A 26,762-nucleotide genomic window follows, 5' to 3' on the forward strand; every position below is an offset into this window, starting at 1 on the left:
TTACCGTCCCATTTTGTAGATGAGAAAATTCTGAGTGTCAGAAAAATCGAGCGATGTTCCCCCATCATACAACCCATACAACCAGTAAGAGGCAGGTGGAAGCCTGAGTCTCCGACCACAGTTCACCCTACAGCTACCTTTCACCAACAGTGGATGCATCTTTGCATCTGTAGCTAGATCAGTTAGTCCAGAATGTTTGTCTTTGTTCAGAGTTCGGGGACAGCCCTTGAGACAGCCTTTTCTTTCACTTACTACATTTCTCTAAGACGTCTGAGGCTTGAACCACTTCCTCTTGTGCCTTACTGTTTTTGTGCTTAGGTGGTTTCAGAATACTCAACACCCTCTGTGTTGCTCTGTCTCCCCTGCGATCTCAGGAACGTTGTCTTTGTTCATCTCTGGATCCCCACCACCTAGCTTCATTGCCTGGCACATAACAGACACTCCATCCATGTGGACTGTATGAACAAACACATAAATGCCCCATTGGCCCCTTTGAAGGACTCTTTCTGAGCAGAGGCCCAACAGCCCCTTGCCCGCATCTTGGTTGCTCTCCCTTACTTTCAGAACCGGATGGATTATGTCACAAAAATCTTGCTGAATTTTCAGGACCGTCCCTGACTTGAACCGAGGAACGGCCCTGCCTCACTCCTTGTGCACAAATACTAATCCATCATTGCATCCTGCTTGGGACTCAGAATAACATATGAAAGAGCTTTGGGACAAATAATGAGCATTTTCAAACCGAGACAGCTGTTTTGCTCTCCCAGTGAACACAATATGTTGCCCATCCTTTCAACACTACGGAATTAAACCATTAGAAACAGTTTTCATCTGGTTCTCCTAAATATCCTGGCATTTAAAGGCAACTAGTTTTCCTTTATGTTGTATTTTATTTTTACAACTCTTGAGAGAAATGCTGCTTTAATTTAAAAAAGCTGTCTAAGTGAGCCTGGAGCCCAAGTTTTTGATGTAATTATGCACCGAGAATTCTTCCTAACAGTGAATGGCTCAGAAAGGCAACCTCGTCCCTGGGGGCAGTTAGCCTTGCAGAGGCCTGGGTGAGTCACAGTGGCTGTGCTGAGTGAAAGGCGGTTCCAGCTCTGTGCCAGATGCCCAGGCTACATAACTCCCCGTGCGGCACTCCCTGCTCCCTGGTCCGTGGTTCAACTCCTTGGCTGCAAACTGTATCACTGTACAGGTTTAGGGGAAGAAATGTGGCAGATGCAGAGAACCTTGCCCCCACCCCCTCCCTTGCTATCCCCTGTGCAGGGCTTATGGGGATTCTAGAAGGGGCCTGTAGCTTTATGTCTCCCTGGTGCTCAGGGAGTGCCTTGCTTATCAAAGGTAGTCAGTATCTCTCTGAACAGGGCAGGGAGATAAACATGGGTGGAGATGATAATTTGGTGAAATAGATAGTTCTGGGACTTATTTAGGGCTTTCAGAGGTAAGGCTTTTCTGTCAAGCACTAGAAGCTGGTTTGGATGATCTGGGTTCTCACTAAGGTCTTACTGCTACCCAGCTAGTTGGCTTTGGGCAGATCACTTTCTGTCTTTGTTCTGGGGGTGAGAGGATGATTTGATCCTTAAGAGTCTGCAATTCAAAGCTTAACGCAACTGGGTAAAGAAAGCCGACTTTGAAAAGAAAGAGATCTCTGGGCTTTTCTGGCTCCCGGCAAGAATTGCCACAGAGTCTTGGGATGGACACCTAGTCAGATGGTCTGTGCTTCCTAGGACCCCGGGGGAGGTGGTCATGAGTTTGTTCATTACCAGTAAGATCCAGCCAATACCCCCCACCCCCACCACTGCCTCTCTGAGTGGAAGCTTCTCTTACATCTAATTTTCCTGCTGGATTATATTAGTTTCCTGTTGCTTCTGTAACATATTGCCACACATTTAGTGGCTTACAGCAACACAACTTTCATATCTTACAGTCCTGGAGGTCAGAAATCCAAAGTTGGTCTCACTGGGCCAAAGTTAAGGTAACAGTAAGGCTGGTTCCTTCTGGAGGCTTTAGGGGAAATTCATTTCCTTGCCTTATGGCCCCTTCCTCCATCTTCAGAGCCAGCAGTGTGGCATCTTCTTTGGTCTCTCACCTCTGCTTCTGTCCTCGTATCTTCTCTCCCGGACTCTGATCCCCCTGCCTCCATTTTATAAGGACTCTTGTGATTACATTGGGCCCAGGATAATCTCTCCATCTCATCACCCTTAACTTAATCACATCTGCAAAGTCCACTTTACCATGTAAGGTGCTGGCCGTGGGGCTTGATCCTATGACCTTGGGATCGTGACCTGAGTGAATTTGGAAGTCTGAGGCTCAACTGACTGAGCCACGCAAACACCCCCATAAGCAATTATTTTTAACACAAAGCCAGGTGTGCTAAGTGATGTAACAGTGACAGACTCAGATAGCAGGAATATAAGAAGGTGACATTAGTTCCAGCCATCACATGGCCCAATTTTCGGCTTAGAAATATGATTGTTATAGGTACCTGAATTTTAGGTTATTAACTTTTGTAGGCTAAGGATTTTAGGGCTTTATTTTCTGCTTTCTTTTAATTTTTTTTAATGTTTATTTATTTTTCACAGACAGAGACAAGAGCGCAAGCAGGATGGAGGCAGAGAGAGAGGGACAGACAGAATCTGAAGCAAACTCCAGGCTCTGGGCTGTCAGCACAGAGCCAGACGTGGGGCTCGAACTCACTAACTGTGAGATCATGACCTGAGCCGAAGTCAGAAGCTTAACCGACTGAGCCACCCAGGCACCCCTCTTTCTTTCTTTTAAATAGGATGGTGTGTCTTTTCCTTTTTAAGCCTCTTTAGTTCAAAAGAGGTATCTGGCTCTGATGATTCATGCGAAATCGCTTTTGCTTAAGGCTTGTTAAGGTTGGAGACAATCTGAATTTGCTAGACACAGCAGATGTTGGGAAGAAAATCAAGTGAGACTTCTCATTTCATGTTGCATCTGAATGGGTAACTTCTGTAACCTGGGCCGTACTACAGAAGAGCACTTGTTTCTTGTGGCTGACCTACAAATACCCAGCAAGGTTGGCTTTCCTGGTTGGAAAGACCATTCTTCCTCGTGTGTTCTTTCCGAGGCAAAGGGGCATCTCCTATGAGAGCTCCCTGCAGCCTGGAACACAGTTTTAGAAAATACAGCTGACTTCTCTGGGAAAAACAAAACCAACCTTGTCTTACCCTGGTCATGGAAACTAAGTTGGCACCTCATTATCGCCTTGTTAGCAGGGACTGGCTGTGTTGTGGACAAACCTGGTAGGAACTGTTGGCCCTGTGTGGGCAGGGTTTTGAGTTAAGCTTAATTGCTCTTCTAAAGCTCAGCTACTTAATACGACACGAGTAGAAATCTATCATCAGACTCTTGACCACCCTCCTTTCCCTTCGTAGTCTCACCTACGCAGACCATTAGCGCCTCCCCACCTCTGCGGCTGCCACGATTTGTGCCTGGGCCACACTGGGGCCATCAAGGCTTGGCTGCACCCAGCACAACTACCCAGAGGAGGAAAGGTCTGTAATCACCTTTAACCGTGACTCCCCCAGGCCTCCAATATCTTCCAATGCAGTCAACCTGTTCTGTCCTGGGAGCACAGTAGGGCTGCCAGCTGGGTGAAGATGACGTCTCCTTAATGACTGATAGAAGTTCTCGATTTCTCACAAAATGGGAAAGAGTAATCCAGAATCATTTTTATCTGGCTCTGACATGTATTTTGCACTTGTATTTGAATGTTGGTGTGCCTGATGTTCTGAGAACTCACTTCAGACAGAGCCATGGAGCAGCCCATGAGGAGAGGGTGTCCTCAGGGATAGCTGAAGAACTGCATCCCTGACCACCTCTGCCCCTTCTCTTCTTTTCAAAGCCTGGCTGGGGTTTGAATCCCACGCCTGTATTCACCAACAGTTGAGTGTTCACAAGAAGGTCACCTAATCTCTCTTGGCTGTAGATTGTTGCTTTGCAAATTTGGGGTGAACATTTTCTACCCCGGAGGACTGATGGAGATATCGAATGGGATGACAGGCTGAGCCTTGATCACACAGGAGTATTGCGTGCAGTAAATGTTAGGCTTTCTCCTGCTCCCTTTCCTCCCTACCACCTCCACACCTCCTCCCTGCGCCCCACCTTTCTCTCAGAGCAGTGCAAAGTGCTGGCCTCAGCAGAAGCTCTCTTTCCTCACAATGTCTCCAAAGTGGGAGGGTTGTGACATGACACACACTTTTCACATCTCCCCTTTTTTCCTCACCGTGCCCACTCCCAGACTCTTTTCCTTGTTCCATCAGACTTCTGTACAGAACCCATGACAGTGCGGACCTTGTCTGAAGTGTCCCTGCCTTGCAGTTTCTTCCCCATACTGAATATATGACTGGGTTCTCCATGGTAATCCCAGTTTCAAATGCACAGTCCTGTTCTTCCCATTTTAACAAGTCCTGGGAATTCTAGTTCATCCACATCCCAAACACATTTCCCTGATTACCCACTACCCAGAAGGGGAGCTGAAGACGCAGAAAATGTGGTCTTACAAAAGGGCCCTGACCATGGTAACCACACATCCAATCTTATATTGGTCAAGAAAACACCATAACCAACCAACAGAGTTCCCATAACCAACCAATAGAGTTGCCATGAGAGGCACATGTCAGACAGAGCACCCCCACAATAAGCTTCTGTGAGAGCCTGGCACTGCTGACGACTTCAAGTTCAGATTCTTCGCTTGCAATTTTTGTGTTATTCCTCATGCCGGTTGGGTTTGAGAGTGGGTTGAAGGGACCTTGATTCTTGTTTTTGGATGTGAAATGAGGATCAGGATGAAAATGTGTTTGGCACAAAAATGCACATGATATACTCTGGATGCAAGTTTGTAGCCTCCTTTTTCTTTCACTTCACATGTAGACTATATGGATTTACTCCTGTCGCTAATTTTTTGTTGTTGTCGTAAACAGTGACTTGACCAAATTCACAACCGTGTCTACCGTTGGCAAGATGGTGTGGGGCTTGAACGGAGAGAACAGATACCAAGGGGGATTTAGTGGGCTGGAATGTTTTCTATCTTAACCTTGGTGTTGGGTGTACTTTTTTGAATGGTCTTAAATATTACAGAGTAAAGTAGAAATTTACAGTAGTAAATGGTTCCTTAACATCTTGTTATATAGGTATATCATAATGTACTTTGTTTAAACCCTCCCATCACCCCCATTATCAGATATTTGTAATTTTCAACTTTGGACTCTTGAATAAGGTAGTATTATTAAACATCTTTGGGCATCAAGTTATGTCTGCATTTTAGCTCATTTTCTTAGGATAGTTTTACAGAATTGAATTATTGGGTCAAAGAGTATGTTGTAATGAGTAGATATGACCAGACTATCTTTTAACAAAGTCACACAAATCTAGACTATCGATACCATTGTGTTCACTCCACCTTATCTTACCAGTCCTGAATGCTGTTACTAAAAAAAAAAATGCTATTTTTCTAGGCAAAAAATTTTTTTTTTCTGATGGTGATAGCTTGTATCTCTGATTAGCAGTGAGGTTGACCATTCTGTCATAAAATAATTTTCCATCAGAGCTTTAAAAACGTTGACATGTATGCATGAGTACAGGCTTTTTGCAGACTCATATATAGGTGGGCCCTGGGTCTTATATGAGACGGGGGGACCACAGATGAGCAAAGAAAGAGCCCCTTGCTCTCTGGGTGAAAACTAGCTGTGCATCTAGACTTTCTGTGTTTCTGCAGTGCCGCCAAGCTCCTGGACAAGAACCCGTTCTCGGTCAGTAACCCGAACCCTCTGCTTCCTTCGCCCGCCAGTCTCCAGCTGGCCCAGCTACAAGCCCAGCTCACCCTCCACCGGCTGAAGCTGGCACAGACAGCTGTCACCAACAATACCGCAGCCGCCACGGTCCTGAACCAAGTCCTCTCCAAAGTGGCCATGTCCCAGCCTCTCTTCAATCAGCTCAGGCATCCGTCTGTGATCAGCGCCCCCCAGAGCCATACGGGGGTGCCTCAACATGCTGCGGCCGTGCCCAGCGCCCAGTTTCCCTCGAATGCCATTGCCTTCTCACCCCCCGGCCAGACGCGAGGCCCGGTACCCTCTGTGAGCCAACCCCCCAATGCCGTGGTGATGCATCCTTTCAGTGGAGTCCTGCCTCAGACCCCTGCCCAGCCAGCAGTCATCCTGGGCATTGGCAAGACTGGGCCTGCCCCTGCTGCGGCGGGATTCTATGAGTATGGCAAAGCCAACTCCAGCCAGGCATATGGCTCTGAAACAGACAGTCAGCCCAGCTTCCTGCCAGCCACGGCCTCTACCACGGGCAATGTGACCTATGAAGGGCACTACAGCCACTCAGGGCAAGATGGCCAAGCTGCCTTTCCCAAGGACTTCTACGGACCCAACTCCCAAGGGCCGCATGTGGCAGGTGGATTTGCGGCCGAGCAGGCCGGGGGCATGAAAGGCGAGGTAGGTCCGCTGCTGCAGGGTCCAAACAGCCAATGGGAGACCCCCCACGGATTCTCTGGCCAAAGCAAGCCCGATCTTACAGCAGGCCCTAGCCTGTGGCCTCCACCCCCCAGCCAGCCCTATGAGCTCTATGACCCCGAGGAGCCCACCCCAGACAGGACCCCTCCTTCTTTTGGGGGTCGGCTAAACAACAGCAAACAGGGTTTCAGCGGTGCCCGGAGGCGGGCCAAGGAGGAGCAGGCGATGCTGTCCGTGCGGCCCCTGCAGGCTCATGAGCTGAATGACTTTCACGGTGTGGCTCCCCTTCACCTCCCACACATCTGTAGCATCTGCGACAAGAAGGTGTTTGATTTGAAGGTGAGTCCTGCGAGATAGCCTGGGAGCCACCGCTGGAGCCTGGGGGTGCTCCCCGCCACAACCCTGCTCTTTGCTACTCAAGAGCGAGGAACTGTCACCTTCGGGGACTAGGTAGCAGCATTTTGCCATCAGTTCCCTTGATTAAAATTATAGGGGTTAGAACCAAAGTTCATTTCAGAAATGTATCAGGGCCAGTCCCTTGCTTTAAGGCAAGGAAGAGATTCTTTCCCATGTTTATGGACGAGAAAGCTGTGGCCGAGTCGGGGATCAGGTGACCCCACCTGGGTGACAGAGAAGGGACTCAAGGCCTGGTCTCCTGCCTCCTTGAGGAGGACTCTTCCTGCGAGGTATGCCCAGAGTACATTGTACTGAGTATGGAAGGGGAGGAAAACGCTGGAAGAATTTTGGATGAGGGCAAGAGAGCACGTCTCAGGTGAGATCTGGACACATTTTGTAGAGTGCCTCAGCTTCCCATCTGCAAGACGGAGATGGGGCCTCATCGTACCTTCCCAGTGGTTGTAATATGCTTTGGGCCCCTTAAGCAAAGGTTCATTATAGTATAAATCCACGCCCCCACCCCCCGCCAAAACGTGTTAGTGATGCAGTGAAATACTCCAGAGCAATAATGATTCGGACAGCTGACATATATTAAATCCTTTCCATATGTCAACAGTAATCCTGGGAGGTAGATACTATTATTATTCTCATGTTGCAGATGAGAAAACCGAGGCCCAGAGAGAGGAAAGGACTTGGCCAGGGCCCCATAGCTAGAGAGTGGCAGAGTGGAGATTCCAACACAGGTCTCGCTCTCCCAGAACCGGTGCCACTTGAGCACTGGGCTGTGCTGCCTCTCTTCTCGCATCCCATCTGCAGAGCATAGTGATCCCCATGTAATGGAAGTCACACCACAGTGTGTCCTTCACCTCTGCTTGGGTCACGTTGTGCAGGTGCATCCCTGTCACCCACGGGGAGGGGGCTGGCTGACACTGGGAGGCGATGGTGGATTTCGTCTCATAAGCCTTTCTTAAGGCTTTGCAGCTCAGATTTTCCCAACCAGACATAGAAATGGGTGGGGTCTCTCTGGGGGAGGAGGGAGGGAGTGGGAGGTGGGAGGTGCCATGGGACTGAGGGTGCCCGGAGATTGGAGGAGAGAACCCGACTTGGGATTCCGGGCTTCTGTCCACGATGAGCAAGGGATATGCGGGTCTGGCCGATGGAGTGAGGGCTAGATGGGAAGGCAGGTGTGGAGAGGAGCCAGGAGGGAGAGGAGGAGCAGAGGGAGACGTGTTTGCAGGGTTGGTCCAGTTTCTGGACTCTGAGCCTCCTGCCTGATGGGGAAGCCTGCACTCATCCCTTACCTTCTCATGGACTCAGTTCTGCTTCAGTCATTTTTCCTTTCCTTCCGGTCTAGGACTGGGAGCTTCATGTGAAAGGGAAACTACATGCTCAGAAATGCCTGGTCTTCTCTGAAAAGTAAGTGCTGGCCGAGAGAACAGGTCCGTGCGTGTGTTCAGCAGGTAATCATTGAGCACCTACTGTGTGTCACATTCTGTTTTAGGTGCTGGGGAAACAGAGAACAAAACAGGAAAATGACCCTGTCCTCAAGGAGCTTATACTTAACAGTGGGGGTTGGGGGGCGGGAAGCAGATGATAAAGAAAATAAGCAAGTGAATTATATAGCATCCCTGGTGGTAAATCCTAAGCAGAAAACAGCGTCAGGGCAGGGGCAGGAAGCGTGTGTATATACACATGTGCACTTGCAGGGGCTGGTCCTTGCATTTTATTTTATTGCTTTTTTAAAAAGTTTATTTATTTTGAGAGAGAGAGGAGGGCAGGGGCAGAGAGAGAGGGAGAGAATCCCAAGCAGGCTCCCCACTGTCAGTGCGGGGCTTGATCCCACGAACCATGAGATCATGACCTGAGCTGAGATCAAGAGTCGGACGCTTAACCAGCTGAGCCACCCAGGAGCCCCTGGTCTTTAAATAGGGTGGCCGAGGAAAGGCCTCAGTGAGGACACCTCAGGAGGTGGGGAATGAGCCCCTGGCTGTCTGGCGGACATGTACCCCCAGCAGAGGGAACAGCAAGTTGGAAACTTGATGTGGCTTTGGGATGCTCAGATAGCAGCAGTGTGACCAGAGCAGAGTACTGGAGTGAGGAGCCAGAGACGTGCCAGGGCCTGGTCCTGAGCTCCTGGGCTTGTTGTGAGGACTTTTGTTTTGCTTTGAGAGTGAGGGCTGAACAAAGGAGTGGTGCCCTCTGGCTCCACTGAGCGGGGCCTTGGCTGCTGGGCTGAGAATAGACAGGAGCGGGTTGTGGGCAGACCAGTAAGCAGGGGGCTGTGGTAACGCGGGCAGAGAAGAGGTCACATGACCTAGGGTGTGACCAACCGGCTGGAGTGAAGTGATCTGAAATGAGCACATTCCAAAGGCTCCCCTTTCTTATTCATAATAACCAGTGGGTGGAAGTAACCCAAATGTCCACCGACAGATGAATAGGTAAACAATGTGTTATATCCCTATGCTGGAATATCATTCAGCCTGAGGAAAGGGACTTCTGACACATGAAGCGACACATGGCTGAACCTTGAGGACATTGTCGTCCATGAGGTAAGCCAGTCACAAACGGACACGTACTGGATGATTCCGCTTACAGGAGTTGCTGCAAGAGTCAGAAAGTAGAATGGTGGCAGCCAGGGGCTCAGGCAGGGGAAGAGGGGTGTTTGTTTTCTAATGGGGGCAGTTTCCGGTTTGCAAGACGAAGAATCCTGGACTTGGACGGTGGGGACGGCTGCACAACAGTATGAATGTGCTTCATGCCCCTGAACTGTACACTTAGAAATGGTTATGATGGCAAATTTTAGGTATATTTGATCGCAACTCAAAAACTGATTTCATAAGGGTCTCCCTTTTCCGGCTCCCTCTTTTTTTGTTGCGGTAAAGGTCACGTAAGACTCACCCTTTTAACCAACTTAGGGTACAGTTCAGTGGTATTTAGCAGAGTCACAAGGTTGTGCAGATATCACCACTATGTGGTTCCCGAACATTTTCATTACCCCCGAACCCCATACCCGTTAAGTGCTCATTCCCTTTCCCCCTCCCTTGTAGACTGGCAACCACTAATCTGCTTTCTGTCCCTATGGATTTGCCTCTTCTGGACACTTTGTGCAAATGGAACCATTTAATAATAGGGCCTTTGATTGCTGCCTTTTTTCACTTAGCAAAATATTTTCAGGGTTCATCTATGTTGTGGTATTTACCACATTTTTATGGCTGAATAATATCCCATTATATGTATATTACCACATTGTGGTTATCCATTCATCTTTTGATCTATATTTAGGTTGTTTTTTCACCTTTTGGCTATTGTGAATAGTGCTAATATGAACATTCATGTACAAGTGTTTGAACATTTTTTTTAAGTTCATTTATTTTGAGAGAGAGAGAGAAAGAGAGAGCATGGGAAGGGCAGAGAGAGAGAGAAGAGGATTCTAAGCCACTGAAGGGCTTAATCTCATGAACTGTGAGATCATGACCTGACCAGAGATCAGGAGTCAGATGCTTAACCGACTGAGCCATCCAGGTGACCCTGAACATTTATTTTTAACTATTTTGGGCCTTTGGCTGGGAGTGGAATTTCTGGGTCCTATGGTAATTCTTCGTTTAACTTATTGAGTTACTGGTTCCCCTTTTCCACCTCTCTCCAGTGCTGGCATCCGGTGTATACTCGGTTCAGCAGAGGGAACGCTGGGTGCCTCTCCCAACAGCACAGCCGTTTATAATCCTGCTGGGAACTCTGAAGGTGAGTAAGGCCCTTCAGGTCAGCCACTTGAAGCAGAAACCAGCTTCCCAAAGGCTTACTATGTCACATCCTTAATAGCCAAGCTTCCCTGATGTGCCGTGTGTGTGTGTGTGTGTGTGTGTGTGTGTGTGTGTGTGTAGCAGACAGATCCCAAGACACTAAAATGTATTGGCCTACGCTCTAGGCTCTTAGAGACATAAAGCTTTGTTGGTTACCAACATGCCCAGGGGTAAAATCACACCGATCACTAATCAATGTATTGAGAGGAAATTTTAATTTTTTTCTTCCAATTTACATCCTAATCATGACTTTTTTTAAAAAAATAAAGTTTATTTATTTTGAGAGAGAGAGAGTACAAGTATGGGAGAGGGAGAGAGAGAGAGGATCCCAAGCAGAGTCTGCACTAACAGGGTGGGGCTTGAACTCAAGAACCACGAGATCATGACCTGAGCCGAAACCAAGAGTCGGATGCTTAACCAACTGAGCCACCCGGGTGCCCCCATCTTAATCATGATTTTTGAAGGTAAAGCAAATGACTAGGATTTCACACACTTGGTGTAATTTATCATTTAGATTATGCCTCAAACCTTGGATCATCGTATGCGGCCATTCCAGCAAGGTCATTTGCTCAGTCAAATCCTGCATTTCCTTCGGCTTCCCTGGGGACAAACGTGAGTACAGAAGCATGTTCTCCACTGTCATAGTCATCATCAAAGCATTTGTGTCACCCGCTATTCCTGGGTGTAGAGGTGCAAAGGATGCTGGGATGAAGTTGGCACAGATGCGGCTTTGTGTAGGGCAGGAAACCGTGTCCTGTGGGCAGAGGTCAATGGGTGTTTTCTTCAGTCCAGCTAGCGTTGAAACACACACACACAAAACTGACATGCGTTGTTAAAATCGAAAGCACACATAGACTTTCTAGCATTCAGCATTGGTTTAAGGGGGAAAAAAGGTTTGAGCTTTTGTATGTATGTGTGTGTGTAAGACTTTTCGCTATTTTATTCACGTGGATTATTTCCTATGATGGGTAATTCTGGAAGTTGAACCAGAAAGAGAAAATGTGTTTGAAAGTAAGGACCATGCAGTGATGGGATTTGTTGGCCCCTTGGGGAAATAGTTGCTTCTGTGAAATCCTTGTTTTTAGTTGTGTTTTCATTTCTCTCTCTCTACAACATGCTCTTCAGTCCCTCAAAACTCAAAAGCTTCATTCCCCCTTTGCCTACTTATTGTGATAATTTCCCTTTCCTCTTGGTTTTTCTGTTTGGTCACCACATGTAGCCTCTTCCCCCAGAAGCTTCTACTCCAGAACATGTGGAGGGAGGTGGGAGAGGCAGAACCAGAACCGACTGTGGAACAAAATGTGTGGCCCAGCCCTGCCAGAGGGCGCGTGTCTGTGTGTTCGTGGCCATGCCTGGATTTCTTTCAGTTTGTGGTGTGAGCGGTTGTATCCTCTTTCTCCTCATGCGACGAGTGAGCACGAGCTCGAGTGCCATCCCCTCCATGTGTGGGGGTGTTCATGCAGAGCTTCGGAAGGGCAGGCTGAGAAGTGTAGGCGTTAGCCCCCCTCCCCCCCCGGGGATGAGTGAGTGGGGAGGCCTGCCTGGGCGGAGATTTCTGTTTGCGTGTGTCTGGCTGTGTGTGATGTTTAATGGGAGAAGTGCCCTGAGACAGAGCTCTGGGCTGGAAGCCCACGCACATTTTGGTGAAAGAGAATTTTGTGGTTTCCCTCTCTGCGCTCACCTCGCTGAGGGCCACGCCCAATCGGTGCAGCTTTGGGTCAGTCCCGGGACGGTAGTAAGGCCTGTCATTTGTCTTTGACCTTGTGTCTGGACAGGGGTGTGGGCGGCTCCAGCACCACCCCCACCCCGGCGTCTGTTTCCCACTGTGGCGTGTCTGTGCCCAAAACCCTGCTCTGAGATCTCCGCACGGAGGGGAAGGGGACTGTGACCAGATGGGCAGGCAGTGAGAGGTGGGCCAGGGATCTGGGCAGGGAAAGAGAGCCGATGTCCACTGAACCCCTTTGTAAAGGGGAAGGGACTGAGCGGCAGAGGAGAAGCGAGAGCAGGACGACTCCTCTGCGTGTGTCCCGTGCCCCAACCCCACCCTCCGACACTGGCCAGGGAACAAGAAGCCCTTTCTTGCGGATGTGGAGCCAAGAGACCTGAGTTCAGACCCTACTCTGGAGCACACAGGCTCAGTGGCTGCGGGCAAGTCACTTCATTACGCTGAGGCTCCCTTTCAAATGGGGACAATAACTCCCCTAATAAAGACTTTTGAAAGTAAAGCAAACAGCTGCGTTCTTACCAGACTTGTGTAATTGACCGTTTTGATGATGCCTCAAATCTCGGAACACTCACACCATCCGAGCAGAGCCTCCTGATGGGTGTTCAGAGCCCAAAGGTGGGAGCGAGGCTGAGGGCAGACCAAAGCGGTCACGAGGACTGAACGTGACACGGATGGACAGTGACGTGCTAGCTGCACAGTGTGTAAGAAGCACCAATGGCTGTTACTAAGCAGCAAATCCTTTTAACCACTCGTGGGAACCTATCCTGTCCCAGGCCACGTCGTCACGTGACTGCCCCACAGCCATGGCCGGCCCAGGGGAGAACCCCTGTGACCTTGGGCAAGTCTCAGTATGTGGTGTTTCTCCTGCACAGATCTGTCTGGTAATTCCTGTGGTCATGTCTGCTTCCTCTAGAGACATGGCCAGGCTCCCATGGAAGCACTCTTCTTCCTCATGCCACAGGCACAAGCGATCTGATGATATGTGTTGATAATGATTCATGATAATTCGTGTTAATACTCGGAAGCTCTGAGTGCAGCTTCCTCCAAACGCCTGGAGATGGGAGTTCATCCGGCTTGAGCCTGAGGAGGAGCAACACAAGGAACACTTTGCTTTCTGCACTGGCAGCCAGCAGGAGATGGGGACCTCAGGGCATTGTAGGCTGATGCTGATGACAATGGCTAACATTTATACAGTGCTTACTAATTTCTTAGCATCTTCGTTTGTATTTTCTCGTTTAATCCAGACAGCCCTGTGAGGTGGGGAAACCAAGGCACAGAGAGACTAAGTGCTTTGCTTAAAGTCTTATAGCTGATGGCTTTAATGGAAGTGCTGGGATTTGACCCCAGGTGACCTGACTCTAGATGCCTCCCTTGTAACCATCAAGCCCTGCTGCTGCCTTTTGAGCGTTTCTGAGTTTCCTTCCTTGCTATGAGTCTCTCTTTAGTGAGCCCACTCCTCTCCCCTCTATCCGCTTCCACTCTACACGCTGCTCAGTGGGATCTGAATCTGCCTTGAGGATGGCAGTGACTTCTCGGGCCTCAGCTAGACATCGGCCATGGAGCAAGGCAAGGAGACCAGTGAGACCTGGCACCCAAATTCTGTACTGTGACAGTGTCCCCCAAGATGAGCTGTTTGGAGACATTTTCTACAGATCCAGTGAAGGGGAGAGTCGTCACCTGACTGGTCTTATAAGTTCTGTGAGGTCTTGTTCGTCACATGAGCCTTCCCCAGGACATCTAGGGGACAAGAACAATGGCTGCCCCAACCAGTCCCTGTATCATCAGTGCCTGGATGGGCACATTCTTCTACCTGATTCTGGTCCGTCGAATGCACTTGTGTTTGTCTTTAGGAGAATTGGAAATACACAAATACTGACATTTGAAGAGAAGCTGAGAAGTGAAGAGCTGATTAATTGGCTACAGAAAGATACTTTGCAAGGCTCGGTTAAGTAGCAGGGGAGTCCTTCGGAGAAATTATTGATTCTTTTTTCTGGGTACAAGTCCTGACCTCCAAAGATAAACGAATACATCAAAGGGTAATTACTCTGTTACCAAAAGACACTTTGTGAGGCTGGAGGAGTGGCCAGTGGGCTCCTTTTGCATATACATCTCTACTCTTTTTTCTGCTTGCATAATTCATATTCTTTGTGAAAATTCAAATGGATAAGAAATATTTCATGAGGACAGGGAAAATTCCTCCATTATCTGCCTCCCAGCCCTCATACAAAACCCATAAAAGCTTTGATGCATTTTTCCTCCAGAAATGTTTTCTGGTTCTGTGCCGGGCTTTTTCGGTCCCATTCTACTTACAGACATCTTTTCAGAAACGCATTTGGTTGAGTAAAGCCAGAACCAGCCAGGACTCCACCATTATAATATTTGTAGAGCAAAGAGCAGTTGCTGTCTCTAAAGCTCCCTGTTTTCAAGCAGGAAAACAAATCGACCCAGGGCTTTGGGAATGAGCTTTTAGAAGGTCTCTGCACTGCTACAAAATCTAAAAGCACCCAAAAGCCCATCGACCACCTCCATCAACCCTAGGCTTGGCTGAATGTACGCTTCCGTCAGCTCCGTGGGGAGTGTGAGCCTTTCATTTCCGTGTTTATTGTTGGCAGAGATGGGGCACTAAACTGACAGTTGTATGCTGGGGGGAGGGAGGGACTTGTGTCTGTCCCTGCCACCCCAGGGTCCCCAGAGAGTGGTTTTCACTTTCACTTACGCTTTGCCATTTGACAGAGCAGAGGCACTTTATCCTTGGCTGCCTGAGTCGTCATAAACAGAGTAATCAGGTTTCTGGAAGGGGCCACTGGGGCCTTCTCAGGCTGTAAGGCTGTAAATAGTTTTCTCGTGCTTGCCCAAGATGCACTTTGCTTGCTGACTGTCCACAAAATGGCATTGCCATTTTCACAGCCACCTTGGAGTTTATTTAGTGCTGGTGCTACAGATGGGCTTCCCTAGCCTAGGAGGACAGACATCATTTTCATGTTTTCTTTCTCACTGGGACCCTGCACACTAGAAAACTTGTATAAATCAGGAAACTGAGGCACAGGGAAACATAAATGTTTGTGGAAGGCCAGAGGTTTAAGTCATAGGTTGCCCCTCAGATGGCTGGCTGTTTCTAGAACTTCTCTGTCTGTCCATTCTGGCCTTCCTGGTCCATGGCTCAGATCACTGTCGTCTCCTGACTTCCATCCAGAGAAACATGAAGAGCAGTAATTGATGTGGCAAATGATACCGGCCCTTCCCCCACGATTCCAGCCCTGTCATTGCTCTCCTCCCCTTGTGCATTTTCTTTTTTTTTTTTTTTTTTTTTTTAAATTTTTTTTTCAACGTTTTTTTATTTATTTTTGGGACAGAGAGAGACAGAGCATGAACGGGGAAGGGGCAGAGAGAGAGGGAGACACACAGAATCGGAAACAGGCTCCAGGCTCCGAGCCATCAGCCCAGAGCCTGACGCGGGGCTCGAACTCACAGACCGCGAGATCGTGACCTGGCTGAAGTCGGACGCCCAACCGACTGCGCCACCCAGGCGCCCCCCCTTGTGCATTTTCAAAGAGCAAAGAGCAAGAGGGAAACAGGACACCTGAATGGGTTTTGTTTTCTGGGTTTGTTTCCTTTTCTTTTTACAAATCTTAAGTATTTTTCTTGTTGCAAAAGTAGTACAAACATGGTATAAGAAATCCAAACAGTAACAGAAATATTTAAAAAATGGAAAATCTTAGGGGCGCCTGGGTGGCTCAGTCGGTTAAGCGTCCGACTTCGGCTCAGGTCATGATCTCACAGTGTGAGTTCGAGCCCCGCATCAGGCTCTGTGCTGACAGCTCAGAGCCTGGAGCCTGCTTCAGATGATATGTCTCCCTCTCTCTCTGCCCTTCCCCCGCTCATGCTCTGTCTCTCTGTCAAAAATAAATAAACATTAAAAAAAAATTTCTTAATTAAAAAAAATGGAAAATCTAGCCCTATAGAGAGAATTGACAGTCTTATACTATTTATCTCTAGCTGGTGTACATGTCCATGTTTAATTTTTAAAAGTATAGGGGCACCTGGGTGACTCAGTCAGTTAAGTGTTCCAATTCTTTTTTTTTTTTTTAAGTTTATTTATTTTGAGAGAGAACACAAGCAGGGGAGGGGCAGAGAGAGGGAGTGAGAGAATCCCAAGCAGGCTCTGTGCTATCAGCTTGGAGCCCAATGTGGGGCTTGATCCCATGAACCATGAGATCATGACCTGAGCCGAAATCAAGAGTCAGACGCTCCAGGTGCCCCGGTGTCTGACTCTTGATTTCGTTCGACTCAGGTCATGATCTCACGGTTGGTGAGGCCCAAGTTAGACTCTGCACTGGCAGCAAGGAGCCTGCTTAGAATTCTCTCTCTTTCCCTCTCTGTCTGCCCCTCATCTGCTCACGCTGTCTCTGTCTCTCTCAAAATAAATAAACTTAAAAACGTGTTTTAAGAAGTCTGTGTTTTCGTAAAAATCATGTAACGCCACATAATATTGTGCAACTTGGTTCTTTTTATTTCAACAAGCTCTCAATACATATTTTAATTGATAGCTCTATATCTTTCCATTTCTAAGCATAAAACCCTCTCTTATGCTGTAACATTACTACTGTATACATTTACCTTGATTTATCAAGTCTACTATTGATCGATTTTTCTGCGGGACCAGAGTTGTAATCACAAATCTGCCACTATTTAGTTGCCTACAGTTCGAGCGCCTTAGCTTCTCCTAAGCATCATAGGGTAGGATTCTGTGACTTTAAAGTTTACAGGGACATTGAAGTTACCTGGCAGGTGCACCACCCAAAGCCTGTAGGCAAGTCTGGCACCAGTAAAAGTAGCTAGATGTACTTCAAGTCAAAGCTGGTATGCTTTATGAAATATATGAAAGTGTCAATAAAGACATCAGCATCTACCCTCCCAAGTTAAGCCAAGATCCATAGCTATTCAGCCCATGTCCATTTACTATCTGCATAACATGTTCAAAATCAGTACCGTGAGGAATCAATATTTGCCCTGTGACTGTCTTGAGGTGTGTTTAGCACAAAACCAGAGACTGTGTGCCAGGTAAAATTAGGTCACACCTGAAAGGGATCACGCTGGACCACAGAAATTGTTTATTGAAGATCCAATCTACACTTTGTTGCCCTAGGAGGAACTTTGAGAGACTACTCTCACCCGGAAGGCCAGTTTCCCTAAGCCACATTTTTATTGCAACTTTGTGAGTTATTTGAACTGAGTCTCCTCTTTGAACTCATCTACAAAGCCTGTTCCCACCTGCATCAGAGGGTATTGAAAGGTCTCAGAATGTTCCTATACAAACTGTTTGCTGCTTTCACCTTCCCATCTGTTTATAAAAGATTGAGTGAGTTGGGAGGTCTGGGACCCAGCCGCATGAACCATTAGAAGCGGCATCTGGTTTTAAATAAGTGACCCCAGCAAGTGAAAATGTACAGCCCAGTCCCATGATTGCACATGGGGGCGTTCCAGGTCTGTGCCAGCCTGCATGCTAACTGAAATGTCCCCCAGCCTGGGAAAGGATTACTGTCCCTTTGGGTTAGTTGTTAGGACTTTGGTTACAACCCCCGACACCTTAGTTCTCTTGGAGATTCTACTCTAGGCTGGAAAGTTTCAAATGCACCTGTCACATACGTGCCTCCCAGGCAGAACAGTGAGTGGGATGTCAACAGAGCCCATCAACACCTCACATCAAAAATTCAAGTTGGCCAGGTCTTAAACGATATTCTCTATACCCGTCTACTCTTCTGTCCCATAGCACAGCTTTTAAAATACATTTTTTGTAACTTTTAATAGAGTTCAGATTTACAGAAAAGTTGCAAGAAAGGTATACCTTTTGCCCAGATCCACTACTCCTTTACATTTTGGAATATGTAAAGTATGCCCTTTACATTTATTCTGTTTCTGTCTCTCTCTGTTGTCCTTATGTTCACCCATCTTTTTCTGTCCATCCATCCATCCATCCATCCATCCATCCATCTAATCAATGATGTGTTTTTCCTGAACCATTGGAGACAGTGTACCTCTTCATGCCTAACTATGTCGGCATGAATTTCAACACAGGCTTTCTCTTACATAATGACAGTATAGTTGCATTTTTTTTTTCTCAGTCTAGCACCATTGTAGCACATCCTTTCACTGTTGAGGGAAACAAAGAGACATATGTTTTAAGGAACCTGCTGGATGCCAGGCATTGCACTAAGGCAGTTTACTTACATTGTGTGCCATTTTTGTCTTCTAAAGGGTCCTGTGGAATCAATTTTTATTTTCCCTGCTTGATAGATAAGCAGACTCAGGCTTGGAAAAATTCACTTACTTGCTCGGGGTCAGTCACCAGGGAACAGACGCAGATCCAGGCCTGTCTGAGGCTCTCACTGCCATGGCACTGGTGCCAAGAGCCTTAAGGCTCAGACTCGCTGTGTGTCTGTCCTCATAGAGGCACCAGGCCTGCATCTTTAGTTCATCTCAATATATCATCTCAGCTCTTCTGGGAGCTGCAAACACAGAGACATTCAGGGAGCGGGAGGGCTTATCAGCAAGGCACTCACTGCTTGGAGCTGATCTTCAGCTCTATAAAGATGAGACCACCCCCCAGCACAGGCATGTTTTTACGATGAACGTGGTTGGGAACGTCTGCATGCTGAACAGCCGATCCCATAGAGAAGGAAGACAAAAACATTATATTCACTGGGACAGGGAGCGGGGAGGACACGGGTTTTCTGTTTATGCCCATCACAGTTGGGGAAGGTTATCATTGTCCTAGGTCCTAGGCAAGCCTTTGGCAAGGCTTCTGGGAGGAGTGAAACTGTAGAACTTAGAGCCACACAAACGTGGATATTTCACATCTGGAAAGGACTCTAGACATATAGGCGGCCTCCCTCATTCCAGACCCTGGGAAATAAGTCTGTCCCTGTCATGCACCCAACCAGTGGCCAAGCTGGGACTCGAATCCAGGTCCTCCGTCTCCCACTACATCAGGAAGCCGCAAGCTTTTTACAGTCCATCCCCTTCATCATTGACTCCTACCTACCTCAAGCAGCCACTGCCCTGCATTCCGTGTCTGGAAAAGTACTGTATCTGCCAAAGAAAGTACTTCTATTAATGAGTAATTAACTCATTAACTCATTTTTATTAATCAAAACCACAGACATACCAATCAGACTTTCTCATCAGCTTAAGATCTAACCAGGATTACCGTATTGATAGGAGAAAGAGACTCAACTCAGGTTTTTTAAATGTCAAAAATCATAACACCCCCCCCCTCCAGCCGCCCCCACTGAACTATTGTTACCCTCAAAGACCCTTAAGGAAATATTAGAGAACCCAGGCTGGAAATCAATGTACAGCATAGTGCTGCGTGCTCAAAGGCACTCAGGGTTATCCGTGCCCCCAGTGGACAAATTTTGCTCTAACTGTCCACCTGAAGACCTCATTTTCCTTTACACTCCTCTCCCCACTCCCCTCCCTCCCTCCTTTTCTGCCTCATCATTCAAATCTGCCATAGGGCATAAGGCAAATAATAGCCACGTTTATGTAAACAGTCCCAAGAATAGATTAGAATGATTATACAAGTAACTGGACACCTTTTGTGAATCAAACATGATTTTGAACCTAATCGAGTTTAACAAAAAGGTATTTTAGATCAATGACAGAGAAGAACGTCGACCAAACTATCCTAAATCAAATATTTGTGAAAGAATATAACACATAAATGTTTCTTTTTCTGGCTGGATAGGGTCTTTCACCCGCCCTGAAGCCAGACACCATGGAAACAATTAACATAGTTTCAAGATTTTCATTTCATGGGTCGCTTAGAAAGTGATAAATGGAAGTAATCTGGCTGAAATGAAGAAGCTGCTGGTGGTCTTTGGAGGCACTTGGCCTCTACCCTGAGCCAGCATTTTGCGAACCTATGACCCATGTACACATCGCCAGTTGAGAAGCTCCTAATTAGTATAATTAACTGTGAGGATACAAAAAGTCTCATGGTTCTTTGATATTAAGTGACAGCCAGGGAATTAATAAAATCCAGCTTCTATGTCTGATTAAAAATCTTGGGAGAAGGGGCGCCTGGGTGGCTCAGTCGGCTAAGCGTTCGACTTCAGCCAGGTCACGATCTCGCAGTCCGTGAGTTCGAGCCCCGCGTCAGGCTCTGGGCTGATGGCTCGGAGCCTGGAGCCTGTTTCCGATTCTGTGTCTCCCTCTCTCTCTGCCCCTCCCCCGTTCATGCTCTGTCTCTCTCTCTGTCCCAAAAATAAATAAAAAAAAAAAAAAAGTTGAAAAAAAAAACAAATTAAAAAAAAAAAATCTTGGGAGAAGAAAGTGCTCATGAAACGTACTTTTAAGATTTAAATGTAGGGGCACCTGGGGGGCTCAGTCAGTTAAGCATCGGGCTCTTGGTTTCGGCTCAGGTCATGATCTCATGGTTCGTGATATTGAGCCCTGCGTCAGGCTCTGTGCTATCAGGGCAGAGCCTGCTTGGGATTCTCTCTTTCCTCTCTCTGCCCCTCCCCTGCTCACATGGTCTCTCTCTCAAAATAAACATTAAACATTTTTAAATAAATAAATAAAGATAAAATAAAATTGAAGTGTAAACCTTTTTTTTTTACATAAAGATCTTGTCTTTACATGATCATCTCTACACCCAACATGGAGCCCAAACTCACAACCCAGAGATCAAGAGTCACTTGCTCCACCACCTGAGCCTGCCAGGCACCCCGTGTGTAAACCTTCATTTGAGACCCATGCATTTAGGACCTAACAACGTCTGCAGCATGAATTCCTCTCGAGCTTTATCATTGCCCTAGATCTTGGGGGTTAGCCTTGGCAAGGCTTCTGGGAGGAGTGAAGAGGGTGAGAGGGTGCTTACTTTGCAGGAGGCATGTTCCACCACCCAGCAGCTCGGATACAAGCCTCTTGAATTGCTCTTTCAGGCTGCAGGAGATAGAGAGGTGCTGGCCTCTGTGATGGTCACTAAGCAACTGGACAGGCAAGGAGAGGGCACAGCCCAGAATGGCCCTGTGGTTCTGTGTGTCTCCCCTGTCGGTCAAGCACGACTTGGCCCAGGCCGATCACAGCAAAGTCACATGAGGCAGAAACGTGCTCCGCCGGCCTGTTGATAAACTCAGATGACCAGCCCCTTGGCCCTGCTTCAGAGCTCGGCTGGGTCTGTGTCTTTATGTAGACCACTCACCCTAATGAGAGGCAAAGATCCTCCTGTCATCCCTGGAGAAGGGGTCAGTCCCCGGGAGCCAGGCTCAGGCTCAAAGTCTGACATCTTACGGGGAGTTCTGTCTGCACTCCGTGGAGGCCCAGGGATGATCTGGGAACTGCCTGGGCCGCACACCAAATCCCGTTCCTCTTTGGGAAAGCGCCTGACCTCTGGACACCACAGAGGGGCAGGTCTGCAAGGGGCACTTGGGTTTCTCCAATGCAGCGTTGAGCCATGAAAGGAAATTCTTATTGACTCTAATTGTCCTCAGCCCAGATGAGACAAATGACAGCTTCTTGTGAGAGAATTACCCAAGTATTAGCCTTGCTAGGGATGAGACCCACATCAAATGTAATTACATGTTGAAGTTCACTTTATGTTAGCAAATGGTGATCATGCAGATGTAGGCTATGCTATTAGAATATGTTTCAGGTTTGGAAAATTGCATCCTTCTCTTGCACACTGGATTGGCTTATGGTTACTAATTCTTGAACCTCCGGGAGACTTCCAGTCTGATTAAGGTTTGCACAGACCAAACAGACACACTTCCTCCCTCCCGGAGCTTTGATTTGGCCCAGGTCATGGCTTCCAAACTGTGTTCTTTAGGACTGCTGGCTGGTGGTAGTGGCAGGGTGCCGGACCCCAGAGTTTGTCTACAACAGCTGCTCTTATTTGTGAAATATATTCGGCTGCTGGAGGAAAGGATTCCACGGCTAACAAAGTTGTGAGAGCCACTGCCCTGAATCACAGGTTGTTGTCATGAATGTCTATAGATAAGGTCCCCAAAATGCTTGCTGTGCTCCTTTTTCTCTAGTCAAACAACATGAGGTATATAAGAAAGTGTTAAAAACATCTTTCCCCTTATTCCCTTCCAGTTCTGTTCTTTGAAGACAACTAGTGTTGACAGGTTGATATGTATCCTGCCTTTCTCTGTCTGTGCTGATATCCTTAACAAATTTTTCATTGTGAAAAATTTCAAACATACAGAACAATAGACACTAGAATAATTTATCCCTTGTATATTCCTTCCCCAACTCCAATAATTATTAAAACTTTATAACACTTGTCTTATCTATCTCTTTCTCATATATTCTGATTTTTTGTTTTGTTTAAAAAAAATGGCATTTTACTGCGCGTGCTGCCTGGCAGCTTGTTTTTTACTTAATCAATTTTTTTTAACGTTTATTTGTTTTTGAGAGCGAGAGAGAAAGCGTAAGTGGGAGAGAGCCAGAAAGAGGGAGACAGAGGATCTGCAGCAGGATGTGGGGCTCGAACTCACGACCCGTGAGATCATAACCTGAGCTAAAATCAAGAGTTGGTGCTTCACTGATTGAGCCCTCCAGGCACCCCACTTACTTCACCATTTTTAAAATTATTCCTTATCAGTTCATTTACCTCTGCCTTTCAGTGGCTCTGTAGTTTTCTGGTACTTGAACCATCATTTACTCAAACACTCCCCTAGTCTTGGACATCCAGGCTGTCTCCAGAATGTTTTGCCACCTTATAAGTAACAGCAATATCCTTGTGCATAGGTTTTTATATATTGGTGCATTTATTTCTGTAGGATAGATTTCCCAAAAGTGGGATGGCAAGATCATGGGCTATCTATACTTTAAGTTTCATTAAATATTGCTAAAGTATATTGTCAAGAGATCATAGCTGAACAGCTTCCCCACAGTGACACATGGATAAGCCCATGTCTTCATATCTTTGACGGCCCTGGATGTGATTGCTCATTAAACTGTTGCAAATCTTGGGGCACCTAAGGTGGCTCAGTTGGTTGAGCATCTGACTTCAGCTCAGGTCACGATCTCACGGTTTGTGGGTCCGAGCCCTGCGTTGGGGCCTGTGCTGACCACTTGCATGGAGCCTGGAGCCTGCTTCAAATTCTGTGTCTCCTTCTCTCTCTGCCCATCCCCCGCTGGTGCTCTGTCTCACTCGGTCTCTCAAAAATAAACAAATGTAAAAAAAAAATTAAACTGTTGCAAATCTTTTCTATAAAGGGGTGGCATAAAATTGATATTTTGTATGTGTCTGTCAGTGGGTTCTTTTTCTGCATTAATTTTGGAAATTATATCCCTGCAATCATTATTTGGGGGAAGATGGCCATTAGGAACATCTGGAATAGAGGGCCAGAGAGAAGTGTCTTTTGAAGACCAGCCTCTGCTCTTTGTTCCCATCAGTTTGCACAGCGGAAAACGGGTGCTGGCCGCGTGGTGCACATCTGCAATCTCCCTGAAGGAAGCTGCACGGAAAATGATGTCATTAACCTGGGGCTGCCTTTTGGAAAGGTCACTAATTACATCCTCATGAAATCTACTAATCAGGTAGGTCTGGGCACTTTCACATTGGTGTGTACCAGAGAGACCCCACATGGGTGGAGGGGAACTATATAATTTTTTTAAAGAAGCTGGTCTTAAAGAGGTAATACACAGCTGGCCTCTTGCTGGGACAGCACAGAGGTTTTTGGTGGTGGTGGTGTTTTGTCTACCCTTGTCTCACTTTTACCCTTCTTGTGATGGGTACAGGCCTTTGTGAGTTGCTTAGAGGTAAGGCGATACTTCAGAGTGAGGTACTCCTTAACACAGAAAAGCTAACTGGCCCCCAAAATAGAAATCCATGGACATGAGTCTTTTCACTGTTATGAACCCCCTGAGCTAATGCTAGAAGCTTCTGATATCTGAGGGCCTGTATTTGGAGTGAGCCAACAGCTAACTGGGAACAGGTTTTTTTCACAGATCTTTGGTGTTAACACCAGAGGCCCTTGGGTCTCATAGCAGGAGAGTGGGTGGGAATTGATGGGTGCCTGGTAAGTCTCAAGGACAAAGAACCCTTAACCTGTGGGGATTGACTGAGAACTTGAGGGTTAATATGGTTGTCTTCACTTCTAAAGTTAAAGGAGGAGTTTATACCGAGAAATGGTCAGAAATAAGAATTTTTAAAAAATATTTTATCTTTTGTTAATATTTTTATTTTGTGAACCAGAGGAACAGACATAGAAGTCCTTTTCTTGATTAAGGCATGAACTTTAGAGATCAGAGCCACATCAGATCATCAGTGGTCTTTCTCCATCAACGTGGGCTTAGACTACTCACTTAGTCTCTTTGTTCTGACTATTTTGGGTAAATGTACAAAATTCAGCTTGCAACATTAATGCAGTGGGAGTCACTGAATTAGTATTATTCCCATTTGGCAGTTGAGAGCTGGAGGTGCTAAAATGTTTGCATCAAGAAAGAGGCACTTAGAAAACTGGGTGGAAGAATCTGAAATAAAACACTAAAGAATCTTGACTTGTTCATCTCCCACACATCTGCCATAGACTGTGACAGCAGGGAAAAGCATCTCTGAAATTCAAAAACAAATGTGGGTGAAGGATGGAGAACCAGCTTGGTTAACCCACTCAGATCAAGGAATCAGGAGTATAGGGGCTCACAGAGAGGGCTCTCTTGTCACAGACCACTTTTCCTTTCCAACATCAAGGGACCAGATCAGTGCACCAATCAGTATAGTACAAATGAAACAAATCTAAGAAACGATAATGACAGTGAACCGCTGCAGCAGCTATTGGGGTAAACCAGCAGGTCAGTCAAAACAGTCTATTTAGAAGCTCTCTGGAGACACTGATTGAATGCCAAAGCCTGGTTCTTTGTGTTTTATCAGAACAGTTAAATAAAGAAGAAAAATGCTGTGGAGATATAACTGAGGGTTTTCTTCTCTCTGTAATTCAAAAAGGCATGGCCTTCTTTCAAGCCTCGGGAGCCCCTGAGTTGTTTAGTATTTTTCTTTCTTTGCAAAGAAAGTGAGAGTTCAAATACCCATGGCTGTGTCTCCGTCTTCTGCCATCATCACGACAAAATAGCACATTTTGCAGGGATCAGCCCAAGGTCACTTATACAACAGACCCACTGTCCCCCCATTACTCCTAAGGGTACTGTGGGTTAATGGACCCTCCTATCCCAGGGGGACTCCTGTGGCATGATATAGCACAGGATGGACATACATAATTTAAGAATCATTGGTAACCATGGGGATCAGGGGAGGGGCCATCCTATAATGAACTCTTTGGGTGAAGTTAATAAATAGGTCTCTTTGAACAGATGGGATCAAAGAGAGCTCTTATACTGGTCTTTTTTCTTTTTATTGAGGTATAAAGTATATATTCTAAAGTATACTCAAGTGTATTACTTTTCTACGTGTGTACCCCTACGTAATTACCACCCAGGTCAAGATAGAGAACATTTCCAGAACCTCAGAAGGTTTCCTCATGCTCCTCCCAGTCAGCACCTCACCCCCGCCCCAGAGGGGAGCTCAGCCCCAGCTTCTATCAGCATTGATTCGTTTTGCCTATTCTTGAACTTCGTAGACACAGAATTATAACTGGTACTGAATTCTGTTGAAGACCATACAAGTCAACTTGAGTATATGTCCTTCCATTTTTTCCTAGGCCTTTTTAGAGATGGCTTACACAGAAGCTGCCCAGGCCATGGTCCAGTATTACCAAGAAAAATCTGCCATGATCAATGGTGAGAAGTTGCTCATTCGGATGTCCAAGAGATACAAGGAATTGCAGCTGAAGGTAAAGCATTTTCTGACTGTTCAGTCATTCAGCAAGGATCAGCCGAGCATCTCCTTGTCGGGCACTGGCCTAAGTGCTGGCGGGAAGGAGAGGACAAGGAAGGTCCTCAAATTGCCCATTGCCTTTGGGGATATCATGTGGGAAGTCCAGCCATTATAATGTGGAATGCTTATTGAGGTGAGTACAAAATGCAAAGGAATTTTAGGGACAGGATGATTAGCTACCTGGGACCCAAGGAGGATTCTGCAGGGGAAGTCTTGAAGGATGAAAGAAGAAAGGGAAGGTGGTTGCATTTCAGAGGTGGGAGCTCTGAGTATAACCTCCTGAATAGTACTCCCTTTTCTGCACTGAAGTACGGGTCTTCAGGAATTTTCACTTCCTCTCTCACTACTGCCCTGCCTTGATCTCTTATTCTCTCCTCCATCCTCTATAATTATATCTTAAGCCCCATAGAAATCCTCCTAAGCAACACATGGCTGAATTGGCCACTGTCAGAACGACTATCAGGGATGAATTCAGATAATTCCAAACAGGGCTTTTGCTTGTTTGTTTTAGCTTA

The 26,762-nt window shown here is 46.8% G+C and overlaps 1 protein-coding gene across 7 annotated transcripts in view; it reads left to right on the top strand.

Annotated features, from left to right (window-relative positions):
- Window positions 1–26,762, top strand: part of RBM20 (RNA binding motif protein 20) — a 190,487-nt gene that overhangs the window by 132,220 nt on the left and 31,505 nt on the right. For 6 of the 7 annotated variants that reach the window (XM_058697745.1, XM_058697746.1, XM_058697748.1 and 3 more), the window contains exons 2-7: window positions 5,744–6,821; window positions 8,233–8,294; window positions 10,525–10,619; window positions 11,193–11,290; window positions 23,811–23,954; window positions 26,072–26,203. In XM_058697745.1, the coding sequence (XP_058553728.1) occupies window positions 5,744–6,821; window positions 8,233–8,294; window positions 10,525–10,619; window positions 11,193–11,290; window positions 23,811–23,954; window positions 26,072–26,203 (1,609 nt within the window). The remainder of the gene's footprint in view (window positions 1–5,743; window positions 6,822–8,232; window positions 8,295–10,524; window positions 10,620–11,192; window positions 11,291–23,810; window positions 23,955–26,071; window positions 26,204–26,762) is intronic. The other variant, XM_058697749.1, reaches the window with a different exon arrangement.

This window comes from Neofelis nebulosa, chromosome 13, assembly GCF_028018385.1.
Source record: "Neofelis nebulosa isolate mNeoNeb1 chromosome 13, mNeoNeb1.pri, whole genome shotgun sequence".
NCBI classification, from domain to species: Eukaryota; Metazoa; Chordata; class Mammalia; order Carnivora; family Felidae; genus Neofelis; species Neofelis nebulosa.